At 42.0% G+C, this 21,738-nt stretch overlaps 1 protein-coding gene across 4 annotated transcripts in view; it reads left to right on the forward strand.

Moving 5' to 3' along the window:
* Window positions 1-21,738, forward strand: part of GAREM1 (GRB2 associated regulator of MAPK1 subtype 1) — a 236,686-nt gene that overhangs the window by 166,269 nt on the left and 48,679 nt on the right. For 3 of the 4 annotated variants that reach the window (XM_015103608.3, XM_027960788.2, XM_060405377.1), the window contains exon 3: window positions 14,118-14,248. The exons of the other annotated variant lie outside the window; for it this stretch is intronic. In XM_015103608.3, the coding sequence (XP_014959094.3) occupies window positions 14,118-14,248 (131 nt within the window). The remainder of the gene's footprint in view (window positions 1-14,117; window positions 14,249-21,738) is intronic. 4 annotated transcript variants of the gene reach the window in all.

Here is a 21,738-nt window from a genome sequence, read left to right on the forward strand (position 1 = left end):
TAAATCAGAGGGTAGGAGGGCACTCCCTATCCCCCGACCCTGGCAATCCTTTCTTCTCTGCCTCCACCCTCCTGCACCCCAGAGGCTGGCCGGTAGGGCTAAATCTGTAGACTCTCGTGCCCTTTGATTTCCAGCTAAGTTTAGCCATTGGATAGACAGCCCCAGCAGAAGATGGGGTAGGGGTGTGGTCAAGGGAGGAGGCTGGTCAAGGTCTTTATGTTCTCCAGCTTCATGCCTCCCTTGAAGGATGGCCTGGGAAGAGCTGCATCTCCCCTTCTCAGGGCAACCTGTTGACATAACCTTCTCCTTCCTGTTAACTAGTCCCTCCCTCGGCCCCACAGGTCTGTGGTGGTGACTCTTCTCTGATGCTATCCCTAGCTTATCACTGTGCTTCTGCTGCAGCCCACCCACACCATCATTAGTGGTCCTGCCATAAATAATTCCTCTGCAAATTATCCTCATTTAAAATATGATTCGATTTTAATTTTAAGCAGTCATGGAAAGAATTGTTTCCTGGAATGGAAGTCAAGGGGCAAAGCAATCAATGGGTAAAACTGGCCAAAGCCAGATGATGTGGTTGGAATATGCAGCGGTAGTAAGGGTGGAGAGGAAGTGATGCCTGCAGGAAAGAGGATGGAGTTGAATTGACACCAGTTGAATGAGAGAGTTCAGGGAAATGAAGGAGTCAAGGATGACCACCCAGGGTTCTGACTTGGGTGGCTGCTTAATTCAAAAAATAAAAAGATGAGTTGCCTGTATCAATTTTGAGAGAGATCTTTATGGGAGAACTACCGGGAGATAGGAACTAGGTGTTGGGTAGCTCAGTGTGGAATTCAGGAGAGATCTGACTGGCGGGAAGGTTGATGTACTGTCAGCTTATGCATGGTCCTTGAAGCCAAAGTGATGGGTGAGCTTCCCCCAGGAGAGCCAAGAGACTGGGAGAAGGAAGGCAGTCATGCACAGAACTTACAAAGACACAAAAATGACCTAGATTTCTGCACAGACTGAGAAGAGAACAAGGGCACAAGCCAAGGGGAGAGGAGGAATATTGGTTGCCCAAGTGGTGAAGGAAATATTTGCAGAAGCTGAATGGAGCCAGGTCAGGGAAGGACGAGAAAGCTAAGACAGAGCAGCCTGGGCTGGGTGGTTAGAAATTAAAGAGCTATTACAGGTTTGTATATTTATTCTACAAATGTGTATTGAACACTTAGGTTCTTGAGTGAAATGAAATCCATTAAGGTTGTGTTTCAAGACGAGTAAAGTGAAAAGGCAGAGATGGAAACAGCCTTAAAATCTGAAGCAGTAATACCATTATGAAGCAATAAGAATCAAAACCAGAGCAGTCACAGTTCATGCTGAGGACAAATAGATTTCAAGGAAAGAAGGGGCAAGACACAGGCAAGAATGAATGTAGAAGCAGCAAGGTGAAGATGAACTGGTGATTCTCACCAGTACATGTTAGGAAGCATGTCATTTTTATGATAAATTGAGCCCTGGAAAACTTCTGATCATTCTGAAGAAGCAAATGACCAACTAGATGCAATGAAAAGTATAATTTTTCCCATTTTCAACAAATAAGAAAATAATTTGCGTAGTGTGAAATAGTTTGGCAGGCTAGAACATGTGTCCCAGAATGAATCAGAGTTTTGAATCCAGTTAAGTTCAGGGATGGACTTTCAGAATTGAAAGCAACGGGCTGACCACTTGTTTCATGGAGACTGAGAAACAAATAGAAATACCCACAGATGGTTGATGATGAAATTCATAATTTTTTGGTTGATGATTTCTTTCTGTTCATTGACTTTAATTCCTATTGTCTGTTGGTTACAAGTTTGGAACTTTTGGGCTGAGATTTGTTCTTTACCTTTCTTTTTATCCCAATTCCACTTCCAACCCCCAACCCTGGCCCTGAAATAAAACTGTAATTTAAGAACTAACTAGAAGTAATATTAGGAATCAGAGTGTAGAATAAGATACGTAATTTGTATGAAATACTACATTATGTATTGTATAGTATTTCACATTTGTATTTTCCTTTTTATTTTTTTTAAGATTTATTTATTTATTTATGGCTGTGTTGGGTCTTTGTTGCTGTGAGAGGGCTTTCTCTGGTTATGGCAAGCAGCGCTACTCTATTTGTGGTGTGTGGGTTTCTTATTGTGAAAATTTCTCCTGTTTTAGAGCATGGATTCTAGGCACTTGGGCTTCAGTAGTTGTGGCGCATGGACTTAGCTGTCCCGGACCGGGGATTAAAACCCACATCCTCTGCGTTGGCAGGCCGACTCTTTACCGCTGAGCCACCAGGGAAGTCCTTGGGTTTTTATTTTTTTAATTATGCTTAAGCATATTAGAAATTTCAAAACTTGGTAGTAGGAAGCTGAACAGAATATGAAATATGAATTACCTTATTATCAAATACTTATATCTACCTTATAATAAGGAAAAGACAATTCAAATCTCAAGGTACTATTTTGCACCTATCAGATTGGCACTGATAGTAGGAAGTGAGGAAACCATTGGTAGGAATATAAGTGGGCACATGCTCTGTGAAGGTTAGTTTGGCAATATCTATCAAAAATAAAAACGCACTTACCCTCTGGCCCAGCAGTTTCCATACGCAGGCATTTTCCTGCCAATGTACTTGCATTCAGCACACAAAGCTTTTGGTACAAAGTTGGAAAGTTTGAATGCCTGTCAACAGGGGACTTGTTTAATTAGTTATGGTATTTGCACAGAGTAGAATATTGTGTACCTCTTAAAAAGAAGAAGACAGATTTTTATGGAATGATAGAAGAACTATATGAAATCCTACAATTTGTCTAGGTAAGAGAGGTCTTATATGCACGAGTGGACTGTATCAGATACCATCTCTGGACGAATGTACGGGATGCAAAGAGATCTGAGGATCAGATTGGGAAGGAGACATTTTACCCTCAACCCTTACATACAATTTGAACTTTCTGGCAATTATATATATTAAGTAAATCATAAAAACTCTTCACATTACTCAAGAAAAGGGACTCTAGGTCGTTCACCAACAGTACTAGTGAAAGGTTTAGGTAAGTGAGTTTTCATACGTTGTTGGTAGAAGTGAACGTTTATAGATGCTTTTTAGAAGGCAATCTATTGGTTGCTGCAGTTCAGAATAACTGATAAGATACATCTCTTTTTACCTGGCAGTTCTTTTCCATTTCGGTCCTATAGAAAATCCAACCTGTTTGCATGCGTGGAGTTAAAAATACAGAAGCACTTTTAAGTTAAATCTTGAGTGTAAGTGTAGACTCCTGCCCATGTTTATTTGTTGTTGTTCAGGCGCTAAGTTGTCTCTGACTCTTTGCGACCCCATGAACTGCAGCATGCCTGTCCTTCACCATCTCCCAGAGTTTGTTCAAACTTATGTCCATTGAGTCAGTGATGCCATCCAGCCATCTCATTCTTTGTCATCCCCTTCTCCTCCTGCCCTCAATCTTTCCCAGCATCAGGGTCTTTTCAGATAAGTTAGCTCTTTGCATCAGGTGGCCAAAGTATTGGAGTTTCAGCTTCAACATCAGTCCTTCCAATGAACACTCAGGACTGATCTCCTCTAGGGTGGACTGGTTGGATCTCCTTGCAGTCCAAGGGACTCTCAAGAGCCTTCTGCAACACCACAGTTCAAAAGCATCAATTCTTTGGCGCTCACCCTTCTTTATGGTCCAACTCTCACATCCATACATGACTACTGGGAAAAGGATAGTTTTGACTACGTGTTTGTTTATTTCTTGAAAAATGGCAACTGGTTTGTTGCTTCTCTCACTTGAGAATCCTCATTTCTTCACATCTGGAAATGACCCAGTGGTTTTAGAGATCCAGTTATTTGAACCATTTAGAGTGTATTTCACTCACACAACTGACTTGAAACCACCTAACTTCATGTTGGTGGGCTGTCTCTGAAAGAAGTAAGAGAAGAAAAGAATTCCTTCCTTCCTTCATTCGTAAGCCCCTACATGCCCCATGTGGTATAATACCAGGTACCACGGCAAATCACACATCCCTTGTAATTGCGTTTTCAACTTTCTGGAACTTTTTTTTTTTTTTTTTGGCCATGCCAGTGAGCTTGTGGGTTCTTAGTTCCCTGAGCAGGAATCAAACCTGCGCCTCCTGCATTGGGAGCTCAGAGTCTTAACTGCTGGACCACCAGGGAAGTCTCTGGGACTCTTAACCACTTTTGTTCGTCTGAGCCATTCTTAGCTCATTGTTGCTTTGGTGTTCTGGTGCCGTTTTTGTTGCTTTCTTTTCTGTTTAATCATTTGTGCTGATTTCTGTGACCTTTTCCAAGCTGGGAGGGGGCGGGTGGCAGGGGGGAACTGGGTGGCTGTCGCCATTGACTTGAGTTATGGCCCCACAGATGGATAATAACGGCCCTGGCTCTCGCTTGGTTTGCTTTTCTTTACACATATGAAGCTGGCCACTGTGCTGAAGGGCAGGTGAGCAATAAACCAGAGTGGTGACAGGAGGTTGCCTACAGGCAGTGCTCATCACCAGCTGTGATGGGAGCAGGGAGGCTCGAGTCGCGGCGAGCCCCATCTTCAGGGGCACAGAACTCACTTCTCATTGCCCACTGCCCACAACTTTCCAGCCAGTAGCAAACAGGACAGAACTGAATTTGACCACCTCTTCCTCTCCTTGTTCTCTCTACACATCCCAGTGTTGTTGCTCTCTCGTTAATTTAGCAAAATTTGTTTCCATTTTTCATCTCTGACAAGTGACCTCTTCCTTCTAAGTGACAGAGTCCTATAGTTTGTTCAGCATCATATAGGAGCTCGAAACATAGATGCCTCAGGTAGGAGTTCGGGCCTCTTGGCTGTGCTTTTCTTTTTTTTAAAGCTGTATCAGGTCTTAAATTAGTTGCAGCACGCAGAATCTTTTTAGCTGTGGCATGTGGGATCTAGTTCCCCAATCAGGGATCAAACCCTGACTGCCTGCATTGAGAACTTGGAATCTTAGCCCCTGGACCACCAGAGAAGTCCTTTAGCTGTGTGTTTAATGCATCATCTCTGTTGAAGTAAATCACAGTGATTATCTTAAGGGACATATACCAAAAGACAGATATTTTCTGAATGACAGTTATCGTCAGCATATTAATGTAGTTTTAGAAGCAACTCATGAAAGCAGATCAATAATTCTATCAGCCTTTGCTTTCTACATTATTATCTTCAGTTTCTGTAAATTGTAACCTATGAGCGTGCCGTTGGATTCATTCCTGGGAGTTTCGGGGTCCTGCAGACAGAACAGCTCTCTCAGTGGAGACCTTTTTTTTTTTTAATGAAATTAACAAAACTGCTGAAAGACAATGCAGTTTCCTGCCTCTCCGGGAACAGGGTTTTGACAGTAACATCTCAGAACAGATGTTTCGGCAATCTCCAAATGTTTTTATTTGGTGGCACAAAGACTCTGTTATTCATGAAATGGTCTGTTAAAAAATTAGTTCCTCCGTGTGGGGGTTGTGGGAATATGTGTTACATAAATTGATTTCACATTTTGGCAGGGCACTGGTTCTTAACTCTTTAGACTGGCTCCAAGATTTGACTCTGACAAGTTCTGCCTTCCAGGCTGCAGCAGTGGGAGGAGCTAGAGCAGCTCAGCGTCTTTTTCAGAGCACTTCAAGTTGACTCATCCGAGAGTGTCAGATTCTTTTATAGGAGAACAGAAGCTAAGTCACTAAAGTGCTTAGAAATTTGGTCTCTTAAAATACAGTGAGAGGATGTGGGCATGTCCGCTTTTCATTTGTGTTATTCCCTAATATAATCTACAGCTGCGGATTACAATCTGCATCTTACAATTCTGGGTTCTGGAATCATATTTAAAGGGAAAACTTCTATTCTTATGTTGCACATGGGTCTGGTTCAAGTGGTAAAAAATCCTCCTGAGATGCAGGAGGTGCAGGAGACCCTGGGTTCCACCCCAGCGTCGGGAAGATCCCCTGGAAGAGGAAATGGCAACCCACTCTAGAATTCTTGCCTGGAAAAATCCCATGAACAGAGGAGCCTGGCGGGCTACAGTCTATGGGGTCGCAAAGAGTCAGAGAACACATAATATCTTTACCTTACTAGAGACCTCAGTGTAACTACTTAGAGAAGTATTGGAATGTAAAGGCTGGTCATTTCTAAATATCTTGTTTTCTGGCCACACTTTCTGGGTCTTTGCTGTCCTCCCAGCAGGGCAGAGGTCAGCAAACCGTGTGGCCTCAGGGCCAGATCTGACCTACTGCCTGTTTTTGTAAAGTTTGATTAGAACACAGCTGCTGTAATTCGTTTACAAATTGTCTGAGGCTGCTTTTGAGATACTTTGCCAGAGTTGAAATAGTTGAAGCAGACGCCATTTAGCCCACAAAAACTAAATTATTTACAGAACGAGTTTGCCAGCCCCTGCAATAGGAAGCTGCATATATACCGTGACCCGGTATTTAAAACATTACATCAAAACATTTGATATATTTAGATCTTAAAGGTATTTGTGGGGTGTAAGAAGTATAAAATAATTATTTGGTTTTAGACCATTAATCATATGACAGGAAAATGTTTAAAATAAAAATACATGTATACACAGAAACATAAACTAAAATCTTGCAGAACAATAAATAAACTATATGGAAAAGAGGAGACAGAGGTTAACGGGTGGTATTAGATATTCAGTAAACAGTTAAAAGAAATGAATGAAAGGAACTGATTTTTCTGATGTGCAGTGTGTTCAGATGTGAAAACATTTGGTCACATTTAGCCGCCACTTTGTTCTTATTCTTTCATCTGTGTGCGTTCATCACTCTCAGCATAGTTTCTTGGCAGTGCTCCCATGCGGTTGAGATCTTCCTATCCGTCTAACTGAGACGACAAACACAGGTGAGACTAGAAGGTTAGAGTGTATGCAGCTTTACTGTTGACCCTGCAGCCATGCCAGACATAATTATTCGTTTGATCCATATACCAAAACTGATTTGAGCCTGCTGATAGTAAAAGATCTCAGTTCAGTTCAGTCGCTCAGTCGTGTCGGACTCTTTGCGACCCCATGAATTGCAGCATGCCAGGCTTCCCTATCTATCACCAACTCCCGGAGTTTACTCAGACTCACGTCCATCGAGTCAGTGATGCCATCCACCCATCTCATCCTCTGTCATCCCCTTCTCCTCCTGCCCCCAATCCCTCCCAGCATCAGGGTCTTTTCTAATGAGTCAGTTCTCCGCATGAGGTGGCCAAAGTATTAGAGTTTCAGCTTCAACATCAGTCTCTCCAATGAACACCCAGGACTGATCTCCTTTAGGATGGACTGGTTGGATCTCCTTGCAGTCCAGGGGACTCTCAAGTCTTCCCCAACATTACAGTTCAAAAGCATCAATTCTTTAGCACTCAGCTTTCTTTATAGTCCAGCTCTCACATCCATACATGACTACTGGAAAAACCATAGCTTTGACTAGACAGACCTTTGTTGGCCAAGTAATGTCTCTGCTTTTGAATATGCTGTCTAGGGAGGCCTGGCGTGCTGCAGTTCATGGGGTTGCAAATAGTCGGACACAACTGAGTGACTGAACTGAACTGAGGTTGGTCATAACTTTTCTTCCAAGAAGCAAATGTCTTTTAATTTCATGGCTGCAGTCACCATCTGCAGTGAGTTTGGAGCCCCCCCCCCCCAAAATAAAGTCTATCACTGTTTCCATTGTTTCCCCATCTATTTCCCATGAAGTGATGGGACCAGATGCCATGAATGTTGAGCTTTCAGCCAACTTTTTCACTCTCCTCTTTCACTTTCATCAAGAGGCCTTTTAGTTACTCTTCACTTTCTGCCATAAGGGTGGTGTCATCTGCATATCTGAGGTGATTGATATTTCTCCCAGCAATCTTGATTCCAGCTTATGCTTCTTCCAGTCCAGCATTTCTCATGATGTACTCTGCATATAAGTTAAATAAGCAGGGTGACAATATACAGCCTTGACGTACTCCTTTTCCTGTTTGGAACCAGTCTGTTGTTCCATGTCCAGGTCTAACTGTTGCTTCCTGACCTGCATATAGGTTTCTCAAGAGGCAGGTCAGGTGGTCTGGTATTCCCATCTCTTTCAAAATTTTCCACAGTTTATTGTGATCCACACAGTCAAAGACTTTGGCATAGTCAGTAAAGCAGAAATAGATGTTTTTTTGGAACTCTCCTGCTTTTTGATGATCCAACGGATGTTGGCAATTTGATCTCTGGTTCCTCTACCTTTTCTAAATCCAGCTTGAACATCTGAAAGTTCATGGTTCACGTACTGTTGAAGCCTGGCTTGGAAAATTTTGAGCATTTTTGCTAACATGTGAAATGAGTGCAATTGTGTGGTAGTTTGAGCATTTTTTGGCATTACCTTTCTTTGGGAATGGAACGAAGACTGACCTTTTCCAGTCCTGTGGCCACTGCTGAGTTTTCCAAATGTGCTGACATATTGAGTGCAGCACTTTCACAGCATCATCTTGGACTTGAAATAGCTCAGCTGGGATTCCATCACCTCTACTAGCTTTATTCGTAGTGATGCTTCCTAAGGCCCACTTGACTTCACATTCCAGGATGTCTGGCTCTAGGTGAGTGATCATACCATCGTGATGATCTGGGTTGTGAAGATCTTTTTGTATAGTTCTGTGTATTCTTGCCACCTCTTCTTAATATCTTCTGCTTCTGTTAGGTCCATACCATTTGTGTCCTTTATCGAGCCCGTCTTTGCATGAAATGTCCCCTTGGTATCTCTAATTTTCTTGAAGAGATCTCTGGTCTTTGCCATTCTATCATTTTCCTCTATTTCTTTGCATTGATCACTAAGGAAGGCTTTCTTATCTCTTCTTGCTATTGTTTGAAATTATGCATTCAAATGGGTATATCTTTCCTTTTCTCCTTGCCTTTCTCATCTCTTCTTTTCACAGCTATTTGACAACCATTTTGCCTTTTCACATTTCTTTTTCTTGGTGATGGTCTTGATCACTGCCTCCTGTACAGTGTCACAAACCTCCATCCGTAGTTCTTCAGGCACTCTGTCTATCAGATCTAATCCCTTGAATCTATTTGTCAGTTCCACTGTATAATCATAAGGGATTTGATTTAGGTCACACCTAAAAGATCTCAGACATGAAAAAAATAACTAAAGAATGCCTGATGAACAAGCGCCAGATTGAAAGAGAAGAGAAATGTAAGCAGCTTTACTGTTGACACCGCAGCCACACCAGACAGAATTGTTCATTTGGTCCATATACCAAAGCGTATTTGAGCCTGCTGATAGTAGAAGATCTCAGACATAAGAAAAAATAGTTAAAGAATACCTGAAGAACAAGCGCCCAAATTGAAAGAGAAGAGAAATGGTGATAGAGATAAGCGATCTGTCTAAGGGGTTAGAGATGGTTTGTATCAAGAAACCCAGGCTCTCTTATCCAAACCAAAATATCAGTGATCATGACAAACAGGACAAGAAAAAGAAAATATAAGAATTCTGAAGCTCTTATGTCACGAGAGGGAACATCCTGTTTTGTCAGAAGGTACTCCCCACGGCAGGATCTTTTTTTTAAGGATGTGAACAGTGTCTGCAGCCACTTTTATAAGCAAACACAGACTTTCCATGGACACAGCAACCACTGGTCACACAGGCTCTTGAGCACTTGTAATGAGGCTAGTGTGAACAGAGGTGTGCCACAAGGGTAAACCAAACACAGGATTTAAAAGACAATGTGGAAAAATTGTATTCGTGAAAATTCTAACTCACTGATGACTACTTTTGTCCCCTTATTTAACACATCTGGATGCTGAAAAATTGCTTCATCCTGAAAGATGATTTCAGTAGCTTGTCTGATCTGTTCTTTGGTAGGATTGATTCCTGAAAAATATCCTTTGAGGCTCTGTACATTATTCAGATTTGAATGATTTTTAAGTACACCGTTGCTTGCTTTCTTTGTTGAGTGACAACATTCATCTGTGGTTTAGAAGCAAACCTTGTATACGGTAATGTAGTTCACCTTTTATTTACAACTCGGAAAATCTGCAGTTACTTCTGCATTGCTCTCTTGTCTGCCAGTTCCAGGACTACAGTAATTTTCTTTTATTTAGCAAACATTTATTAAGTACCTGTTGCATGCAAGGCATTGTGCTTCCCTGAATTTAGACATGTTGGATTTGGTGCTAATGGGACTTCCAAGTATAACCATCCAGGGGGCCTTAGATGCCTCTAGAAGTGAAAGGAAATGTAGACTAAATCTGCATAGTCGTTTGCTCAAGAAAAATTGAGATGTTTAACTTCACTGATCTTTAAAGAGATGCAGATTAATAAAAGGAAGAGATGCTTTCTAATATGCATGGAAGTGTCTAATTGAAAAGATACTCAGAACGAGATTGTGCTCCAACTAGGAGGCACCATAGCCTGTTGGTAGAAATATAAATTGGTTTAGGTTTTTTTGGGGAAAAAAAAAAATTTAGCCATGAATGGTAAACAAGAAATTGTGTTACTCTTTAATAATCTTACTCCAGAAGATTTATCCGCAAAACATGAACCAAAAGACAAAATCCCTGTGTGTCTTGAGAAGAGAGAAGGGAACTGAAAGTCGCTAAATGGCTACTTACACTGAACACTTTGCATCATCTCCGTTAATCCCCACAGCTGCCCTGTGAAGTGTCCCCACTTTACAGGCGAGGAAGCAAGGCTCAGACGGATTTAGTGATTTGCCAGTATCATAAAACATGTACGTGGCAGAGCCCACTTACATTAGGCACCTGCCTAACTCAGACTAACTGTAGGAGAACAGGAAAACAGATAAACCCATTATTAAACGCTGTGCAAACATTGTGTCGTCATGTGGGGAAAAGGAGAAAAAATTACAAAGGAACAAGAGTATAAAACTGTAGATAAACCATGGATACTGAAAGTTTGTACACAGACTAGAGTAGTGAGAAAGGAAAAGTTTAGTTGGTTATAGTGGCAGAATTTAAGAAAGTAGTATTAAGATTGCCGTGGTCATTCTGAATTTTTAAAGATTGCTTTTATGAAAAAGATATGCTCATTTTGTATTTTTGAATGTGTCATTCATCGCTCTACGTCCTTCTAGAAGGTACTCGAGCTGTCATGTCTGGGCGCATCCTCTATTTTGTCATCACCGCCTACCCTTTAACTCTTGAAAACGCTTCTATCAAGGTCCATCACCAGCAAAATCCCTACATCCGTAAACCCATCTCTGACATTACTTGCATCTTGTTAAAACCCAAACCTGCATATACCCTGAAAACACTCCTTTCATGAAGCCCTCTGAGGTGGTAGCTCTGTTTTGTTTTTGTGTTTTTGATTCAAGTGCCTCCAGGAGAAGAAGGGGGAGTGATGTCAAGTGTTGCATGCAAAACTGTGAAATGAGACTGAGACCTGTTGGATTCAGCAGCTTGTATTTAATTGGGGGTTTTGATATGAGCAGTGGAATTGTTGGGGCAAAGCACCTGAATCACCTGGCTTCTAGGATGTACGGCTTCTGGATTTTCCTTATTCCCCTGACCATTCCTCAGTCTGCACTTAAGCCCATGTTCGTCATCATTAAATGTCATGACTGAAAATATCATCCATGTGCTGATGGCGCTCAGCATTATCATCTCCAATCAGACCTTTCTCTTGACTGCCACACTTATGTTGTCCATCTAAAGAGCTTTCAGGGTATCTCCATTTCTATGTCTAATAAGGGCTTCCCTGGTGGCTCAGTGGTAAAGAGTCTGCCTGCCAATGCCAGAGACACCTATTTGATCCCTGGGTTGGGAAGATCCCCTGGAAACGGAAATGGCAACTCACTCCAGTATTCTTGCCTGGGAAATCCCATGGACAGAGGAGCCTGGCGCGCTGCACTCCATGGGGTCGCAAAGAGTCAGACACGACTAAAGAAAGAAAGTGAAGTAGCTCAGTCGTGTCTGACTCTTTGTGACCCCGTGGACTGTAGCCCACCAGGCTCCTCCCTCCATGGGATTCTCCAGGCAAGAATACTGGAGTGGGTTGCCATTTCCTTCTCCAGGGGATCTTCCCAACCCAGGGATCAAACCCGAATCTCCTGCATTGCAGGCAGATGCTTTAACCTCTGAGCCACCAGGGAAGCCCAAGACAGGACTAAGCCTGAGTCCAAACTTAACTCCTGGCCTTACTTCCTCATCCTACCCCTCCAGACCTGCCCATCTCAGTCAATGGCATCTCCATTCCTTTTCCACTCAGGCCAGATTCCTGACATTCTCTTACCTCTTCCAAACACCTGCCGTCTCACACCTGCATGATGGCGGGGCCTCTAACTGGTGTCTCTGCCTCTACCCCTGGATCCTTCACAGTGTGTCCTGAACAAGCGACCGGAACGATTCTTCTATAATCATCATTGCTTTTCCATGCACACCCCCAGGTGGCTCCCCGTCCTAATCAGATGAAGAACCACAGTTCTGCAAAGCTGTGGACCCTCAAAACCACCTGTTATTTCTCTGACTTTCTTTCTCTTCCTTCTTGGCTTTTACTCACCCCAGTCCAGCCTCACTGGTAGCATACCACGCACACACCAGCCCATCTGCCTGACGGTCTCTGTGGAGACTGTTGCCTGTGTTGAGAATTCTAAGAACTCTCCACCCAGCTCCATCAAAGTCACTTTCTCACACATGCCTTCTCTGGACAGTGGGTACTCTCCAACCCCCTCACCCTATTTTTAATGGCACTTCTCACCTTCTGATGGGCTTGGCTGATGGCTCAGCTGGTAAAGAATCCAGCTGCAGTCCAGGACACACGGGTTTAGTCCCTAGGTCGGGAAGATCCCCTGGAGAAGGAAAGGGCAACCCACTCCTGTGTTCTTGCCTGCAGAATCCCAAGAACAAAGGAGCCTGGTGGGCTACGATCCATGGGGTTGCAGAGTCAGAAACAAGTGAGCACATAAACTCATTACTCACCTTCTAACATACTTTTTACTCCATTGATTTATTGTATATATCTCCTGTCTCCCACTACAATGTAAAGCTTCAAGAGGACATCTTTATCTGGTCTCTTAATTGATTTTATCTCCAGCATCTAAAATAATACCTCCACCTAATAGATGCTGTGTTAAAAAATATGTGGAGAATATGAATGGTCAGTATGAAAGTGTCCCTTTCTACCTGATGACCCATGGATGCATGCAGAGAACTCTGCCTCCTAAGAGTTTTTAATTCCTTTTCCAGTTTCTCAAGTGTTATAAACAGCCTTCAGAAAAGGACCGCTGAGAAACACGGTGTCACGGGCTTGATTGTATATGGTCTTTTATTCTAAGCTGACAGCAGCTCCTCTAGAATGTAGCAGTGAGTGTCACAAATGCTAAAAATGTACACGCAGCAGAGTAGATCCTTAACATTTTTAGGAATGTGTTCAAAGTTCTTCAAAAATCACCCAGACTATGGCTACCGTGATAGTATATCTGCACTCATGAATTTCACAGATGGTGGTAAAAAAGGAAGCCACCTGCTGCTCCAGATGCCAAGTGCCCTACTCACTGGAAGGGTCTCCCCCCAACACCAGCCCCTTCGGGCTCAGGCCGTGTACCGCAGCCACATCACAAATTATAGGAGCTTCTGAGCCCCTAGTATCGCCCATGTATTCTTGAAACCAAGGACATTGGTGAAAGCTAAGAGGCCACAGATTATTTTATTCCACCTGCACATTTTAAAAACACTAATTTTAAAAAATCAGTTCCCCCAGGCCACTCAACCTTGGTTTTAGAATATAATGTGGGGGGGCATCATTACAACTAAATAACAGCAGGACCACTGTCACAAGCCACATGTGCAACCATTTATAACACACTGAGTTTTCACATCATGTTTATACTCTAAGCAAGCATTCATCCAATTTGATATTGATCTTCTGGGAATAAACCCTGAATGTAAGCAAAAAAATAAAGAAACTACACATTTGCTTTCATTTTTAAGTTAATTTTTAAATATATATCCTAGTTCAGAGAAAACCTTCTGCCACAGTGGCTTTCTGTTTTTAATGTAGTGCTCAGAAGCCTCTGATGGAGAAGAGTAGGAGTAAGGGGAGGGGATGCTGTTGCCACGGTGACAGCTGTCCAGCGTAAGCATCTCACAGCTCTTCCGTTTATCATGTATTTTAGGGCAATTCAAGTTGTTGGAACAAGATCGAGATATAAAGGAGCCAGTGCAATATTTCAACAGCGTGGAGGAGGTGGCCAAAGCATTTCCTGAACGCGTGTACGTCATGGAGGAAATAACATTCAACGTGAAGGTAGCGCTAAAGAACCAAATATTTGTCATTACTAACCTCCTTTGGCTTTTAGGTCTTCGTGTGCACAGTTAAGTGCTCATCTGTGCCTCTTCCTATGGAGGTTCCATCTTCCTCGTGGGTTGGTGTCAATGGCTAAAACTGGTCTTACAAGAACTGTGCTGTAGCTGAGCTGACCACCCAACCTGCTCCCCCCCCCCCCCCGCCCCGCCTCCATTATTACACTTAGTTAGCATTATCTTTGGCTAGAATAACTGTTAAGGCAGATCAAAAGTGGTTTTGGGGTTTTTTTCTCTCTCTCTTCTTTAAAACTCTGGACTTTATTCCCTAATATGTAACCATTTTTTGGCCAGATTCTTTTTTTTTTTTTTCCCCATCTCCCTTATTTTTTATTTATCTTTTTACCTTACAATATTGTATTGGTTTTGCCATACATCTTGTGTGAGGCTAGATGCTCTGCTTGTGAGAGCAAGTAAATGGCACTGGGTAAATCTAATACCACAGACTCGCTTAAGAGAGAAACTTCAGAGCATGCCTTGACATGAGCGTATAGTCTTCGTGGACTGTCCAGGTCAGTCTGCAGAGGAAAAGTTGAGGTCTCGAATGTTGCCCAGTAGGTGCTTGCTTTTCTTTCATTTTCTCTTGGCCACGCTGGGTCTTCACTGTTTGCCGTGGGCTTTCTCTTGGTGTGGAGGACAAGCTCTAGGGCTCGAGGGCGTCAGTAGTTGCGGCCATGGACTCAGTAGCCGTGATGCACGGGCTTCCTTGCTCTTCGGCATATGGAATCTTCCCAGACCAGGGATCAAACCTGTGTCCCCTGCACTGGCAGGCAGACTCCTAACCAGTTGGACCACCAGGGAAGTTCCCCAATAGGTACTATTAATCCTTGTTTATCAGAGAGCAGCTGAATAGTGTTTACTGTGCTGCATTGGATTTACACTCTATTTATTTATTTGGCCATGTAGCATGTGGGATCTTAGTTCCCTGACCAGGGATCAAACCTGTGACTCCTGCATTGGAAGCGTGGAGTCTTCACCACTCTACTGCCAGGGAAGTCCCCAGTTTCACATTCTTAAAGGGACAGTTCCATCCTCTCCTACACAGCAAGCTAGCTCCTTGAGAAAACCTGCTATTGAAGAAAGACTAACCAGAGAAGCAATGCCACCAACCGGGTGCAACTTCATTGCCCGCCAACCCTTTGCATTTTGTTCAGCAACATCCACAATTACACCGACACGTTTTCGATAGTGTTCACATTGAAAGGATTTTCTCTTTAACCTCATTTCAGCAGGAAGTCCAACTCAGTCAGGGTTTTCTCTGAAAATTTCAAAGTCTTAGAAGCAGATTCTGGTTTCTTGGAAATCCACTCTATTTGAAAAACAGCCCACGTGGTGTCTTGGTCCAAGAATGCAAGTGTCTTTGCGGATGGGTCACCCCACCTACACTCCCAGAAAAGGCGGCAGATACCCAAAACAGCTTTCTTAGTGCAAAAGTCAGCCCATTTAATCGGCTAGGCGAAATCATTCTTTGTCCCAGTGCTAAAACACAGTGCCATAATCTACTTCCTTTAGCTTTATTATTAAAATGGGTGAGATTTTGTGTTTTGTAAAGTCTTTTACTAACCAAAGTATGCTTATGTTCAGAGTATTTATAATTTTTAACTCCTTCAGTGGGTCAGGCTTATATTCATTTACAGTTGAAGATTGTGAGCACGTGTTCATTTTTAAATTCTCTCAGATTCATTGGCTGTAAGTTAATCAAATCCTGTTTCATTAGTATCTTGATTTAAATCTCTCCTTAAAATTTATTTAGAATTAACTAAAAGAAAGAAAATTTTGTTTAGGAAGGGAAGTTAATGCTGTAAAACTCTCTTCTGAAACATTTCATTTTGCGGGTAAATTATGAGAAATCAGACATAATTTTTTTTTTTTTTTACAATTTTCAAGTATTAAAATCTAATTCAGTCTTTGGTGGCATATTGTTTACATGAAAGATTTTTTAAAAATACCTCTAAATGCTGTTTGTTTGTGAATTTCTACTGGACCAGCAATGAATGAAAAAGTAATACTGAAACCAGTAAGTACATTTTGATAGGGTTTTTTCCCCCCACAGAATACCATGATCAGCTATATTGATTAAAATTGTAATAGAGATATCATTTAAAAGTTTAGCACAGTGGTGTGCTAAACCACTGCTAACTCATATACTTAAAAATGGTTAAGATGGTAAATTTCATGTTATGTATATTTTACCACAGTTTTTAAAAAGCAAGAAGGCAGTGGTATTCCTGCTGAAATGAGGCTAAACAGAAAATCCTTTCAATCTGAGTACTCTCTAAAATGTGTCAGGATAATTGTGGATGTTACAAATAAGTGTACGGAGTAGTAGTTTATAGCATCTGTAGAGCTGGTTGAATTGAGGTTGAGTTCTATGCTATGCATGCATAAATATTTTAATACCTCTGGTCCATCACTGATAAAGTTTTAAGATGCCTTCACATCCAGCCTGCACTAATCATTAAGACAGCTTTCAGTTCTATTCAAGGAAGAGCCAATGAAGGAACCTCAAGAAATTTACGTAAAAAAATACAAGTCTGTGTGCTCAGTGAGTAAAGACGCACATAAATAAACAAACCAAGGAGATTTGTGGGAAAGATTTCTGGAAACTCCCTGCATTTTAAAAGAAAATGTTGGATGCCATAGTCTTCTTTAAAACTTGATTATAATGTGCATGTATCAATATGCAGAGCTTAATGTCGAGAGCTCACTGGGGACAAGGAAGTGCTATGCTTTGTTGTTACATCCCCTGGAGAAGGAGAAAATAAAGGAAAAACAGTACAACCTATTCATAAATATAACTGTTACAAATATTGTTAAATATTATATAACATGAAATATTATATAGATATTATCTAGGAAGCAGTTTTTTGAAGGATAGGAGGATTCACAATTCCTTGAAAAATTTATCCTCTTCTTTATGCTTCAGATCAGTGTAAATTAGACCAAAAGAAATGACTTACAGTTAAGAACTGGCAGCTAACTGGCATCATCATAGTCAAAAGGCACAGTTATTTCTTGAAATAAAGAAATATATATGTATGCACATTTATTCATATATATTTACAAGTGCAAATTGAAGCATGAAAAGAATACAGAGTAAAACAGAAGTCTTGAAAGAACAAGAACTAGTTTTGTTATTTTCAAGACTATAGCAAAAATTTACCTAAAATTCAATGTATCATATTAGCACTGTTTGAGTGGGCATGGCAACCCACTCCAGTATTCTTCCCTGGAGAGTCCCCATGGACAGAGGAGCCTGGCGGGCTACAGTCCATGAGGTTGCAAAGAGTTGGACACGACTGAGCAATTAAGCACACACATTAGTCCTGTTCACACATTTATTTCAAAATAAGATATTCCTTTTATCTTGAGCTAAAGAAAATACGTCTTTAAAAGATGACTTGATATTTAAAAATTATCTACCTGATTGCCCCATCATTGGATGAACTGCATGAAATGAGTTAATATATATTAAATATTTAATTATTTAAGCAGCAGATATATTTTGAGCACTATCTACATGACCAGCCTCATTATAGGCCCTGGGAGTAAATATCAAATATGTAAATCCCTGCCTGCTTGGAAATTACATTCTGCTGGGGATATAGAATGTAAATAAGCAAATACAGTTGGCCCAAGAGTTCGTTTGGGTTTTTCTGTAAGATGATACAGAAAACCCACATGAACTTTTGGGCCAACCCAATACCTCCAAATAAAGAGAGAAAGATAGTAGATATACAGGTCTGGAGCTTGGGGGTATAATATATATTGAGGGCTTACCAGCTCCTTGGTGGCATTTGAAGCCATGGGGCTGAGTTCACCTACATCTCAACTGAGGGTGACCCACCCCGCCCCCTCCCAGGGACAGTTGACAGTGTTTGGGTACAATTTTGATTGTCACAGCTTGGGGAAGGGATGGGGACTACTGGTATCTAGTAATGGAGGACAAGGATACTGATAAATACCCTCCAGTGTCACAGGACAGGCCCCAAAACAAAGCATTATCGAGCAAAACCATCTGGAGCGCCAAGGTTGAGAACCCCTAACCTAGAGACTAGATGAAGAGTAGAGATCTGAGAAACAAGCCCTGGAGCTCTCCAGCCCTGGGGTGTAGAGGAGACAGAAAGGAGTAATAGATAGTAGACAGCAGAGCATGTGAGACCCCGGCAGCCAAAGGGCGGTAGTGTTTCAGAGAAGAATGGGCACTTGTGTCCGAAGCCTAGTGATTGAATTAGATAAGGACTGGCAACTAACCATTAAATTTAGTAAAATGGGAGCCTTTGGAGGCTTTGAGAGGAAGGAAATAATAAGCAGCTCAGAGACCCAGAAAGCAATTAACCAGGGAAGCGTAGTAGGATGGTCCCAGGGTTCTATCAAAATAAATTTCAAGTGAAATTACTTAGCACCAGCTTCTTTTCCTTCAGCCATCTTCAGTGGATAAATTGGGTTTAGTCTGAGTCGAGCTTTACCGAGTAGAATAACAGAGATCAGCGAAGAAGGCACAGATGAAGTGCCCAGGAGTGGCAGGTAGCAGTGAGCCATGAGCTGTTCACTGGGTAAGGAAGTATGAATACAATAAATGAGATCTTGGAGATCCAGACGAAGTTAAGAGACTTCCAATGTGGGTTAAGAAAGCGAGGTGCAGACTAGGAGCAGCAATAGAATGCAGACTTCTTGGGATTAAATTTGAGGCAGTAACATAGGAAATGACAGGAGTAGCTGTCTCTTCAAATCTAAATATGCCTGTTTTGAGTGAGCAGCCAAGGTGGGGGGAACAGAAAATGGCAGATGAGTAGGTCAAGAAAATGAAAGAATGTGTTGGCAGGTACCATTCTAAAGGAGATCAGTCTTGTGTGTTCTTTGGAAGGACTGATGCTAAAGCTGAAACTCCAATATTTTGGCCACCTCATGCAAAGAGTTGACTCACTGGGAAAGACTCTGATGCTGGGAGGGATTGGGGGCAGGAGGAGAAGGGGACGACAGAGGAGGAGATGGCTGGATGGCATCACGGACTCAATGGACATGAGTTTCAGTGAACTCCGGGAGTTGGTGATGGACAGGGAGGCCTGGCGTGCTGCAATTCACGGGGTCACAACTGAGCAACTGAACTGAACTGAACCTCTTGCTGATCATTTTGTCTGTTTCCTCCAGTCCCTCCTAAGCTAATGGCATTCAGTGTTTTTAGAACAGCAGTCATCTGCCTCATTCGCCGCTTTTTCTCTCTATTAATAACATCCAGCTTTTGGTTTCCATGGTGAGAATCTTGTTTTTGTTTACCCATTTTCCTGCCTACTTGTTTTTAACTGTGATAGGCATTTTTTAAATTACCTCTTTCAGTTTTTTCATCAACTGTCTGTATTCTCATGTTTACTTTCAAAGTCAGAAGATGTCTTATCTCTGAATTGGTCATTCCAAACCGAAGCCTCATTCCTCTGTGCTTTAATAAGAAACATAGCTGCACCAACAGTTTTCAGTCCTACTTCTCTCTTTAAACAAGGTGTCATGATCTAAAGGGCACATCAGACCAGGTAGTGTAGCTCAGGCTCTGGATTCAGAATTGAGGTCCAGACACTGACTGTGACCACAGGCAGGTCATAGGACCCCAGTGCCATCACCTGCAAAATGGGCAAAATACGGGAGATACCAAGGGAACATTTCATGCAAAGATGGACGCAATAAAGGAGAGACAGTGTGGACCTAACAGAAACAGAAGACGTTAAGAAGTGGCAAGAATACATAGAAGAACTACACAAAAAAGATCTTCATGACCCAGATAACCGCGATGGTGTGATCACTCACCTAGAGCCAGACATCCTGAAGTGCGAAGTCAAGTGGACCTTAGGAAGCGTCACTGCAAACAAGGTTAGTGGAGGTGATGGAATTCCAGTTGAGCTATTTCAAATCCTAAAAGATGATGCTGTCTAAGTGCTGCATTCAACATGCCAGCAAATTTGGAAAACTCAACAGTGGCCACAGATTGGAAATATGTCAGTTTTCATTCCAATCCCAAAGAAAGGCAATGTTTAAACTACCGCACAATTGTACTTATTTCACATGCTAGCAAGGTCATGCTCAAAATCCTCCAAGCTAGGCTTCAACAGTATGTGAACCGAGAACTTACAGATGTACAAGTTGAATTTAGAAAAGGCAGAGGGATCAGAAATCAAATTGCCAACATCCAATGGATCCTGGAGAAAGCAAGAGAGTTTCAGGAAAACATCTGCTTCTGCTTCATTGACTATGCTAAAGCTTTTGACTGTGCAGATCACAACAAACTGTGGAAAATTCTTAAAGAGATGGGAATATCAGACCACCTTACCTGAGAAACCCATATGCAGGTCAAGAAGCAACAGTTAAAACCAGACATGGAACAATGGACTGATTCAAAATTGGGAAAGGAGTGCGTCAAGGCTGTATATTGTCACTATGCTTATTTAAATTCTGTGCAGAATACATCAGGAGAAATGCTGAGCTGGTTGAAGCACAAGCTAGAATCAAGATTGCTGGGAGAAATATCAATCACCTCAGATATGCAGATGACACCACCATTATGGCAGAAAGTGAAGAGGAACTAAAGAACCTTTTGATGAAAGTGAAAGAAGAGAGTGAAAAAGCTGGCTTAAAACTCAACATTCAAAAAACTAAGATCATGGCATTCGGTCCCATCACTTCATCGCAAATAGTGGGGAAACAATGGAAACAGTGACAGAATTTATTTTGAGGGGCTCCAAAATCACGGCAGATGGTGACTGCAACCATAAAATTAAAAGATGCTTGCTCCTTGGAAGAAAAGCTACAACAAACCTAGACAGTGTATTTTTCTCTGTTTTATAAAGCAGAGACATTACTTTGCCAACAAAGGTCCATGTAGTCAAAGCTATGGTTTTTCCAGTAGTCATATATGGATGTGAGAGTTGGACCATAAAGAAGGCTTTCTAACTGTGGTGTTGGAGAAGACTCTTGAGAGTCCCTTGGACAGTAAGGAGATCCAACCAGTCCATCCTAAAGGAAATCAGTCCTAAATATTCATTGGAAGGACTGAAACTGAAGCTTCAATACTTTGGCCACCTGATGCAAGACCCAACTCACTAGAAGACCCTGATGCTGTGAAAGATAGAAGGCAGGGGGAAAGAGGGACGACAACAGACAGATGGTTGGATGGCATCACCAACCCAATGGACATGAGTTTGAGCAAGCTGTGGCAGACAGTGAAGGACAGAGAATCCTGGGGTGCTGCAGTCCATGGGGTAGCAAAGCGTTGTACATGACTGAGTGACTGAAGAACAGCAGCAGCTCCCCACCTCATAGATTTGTCATGAGAATTAAATGAAGCAATGCATTAAAGCACGCATGCTTTGCAAGTGTCTTGTGTAGGGGCTGGCTACCTACAGTCTCAGGGCAAGACACCTGTTTTGTAAATTAAGTTTTATTAGA

Source organism: Ovis aries, chromosome 23 (assembly GCF_016772045.2).
Source record: "Ovis aries strain OAR_USU_Benz2616 breed Rambouillet chromosome 23, ARS-UI_Ramb_v3.0, whole genome shotgun sequence".
NCBI lineage: Eukaryota > Metazoa > Chordata > Mammalia > Artiodactyla > Bovidae > Ovis > Ovis aries.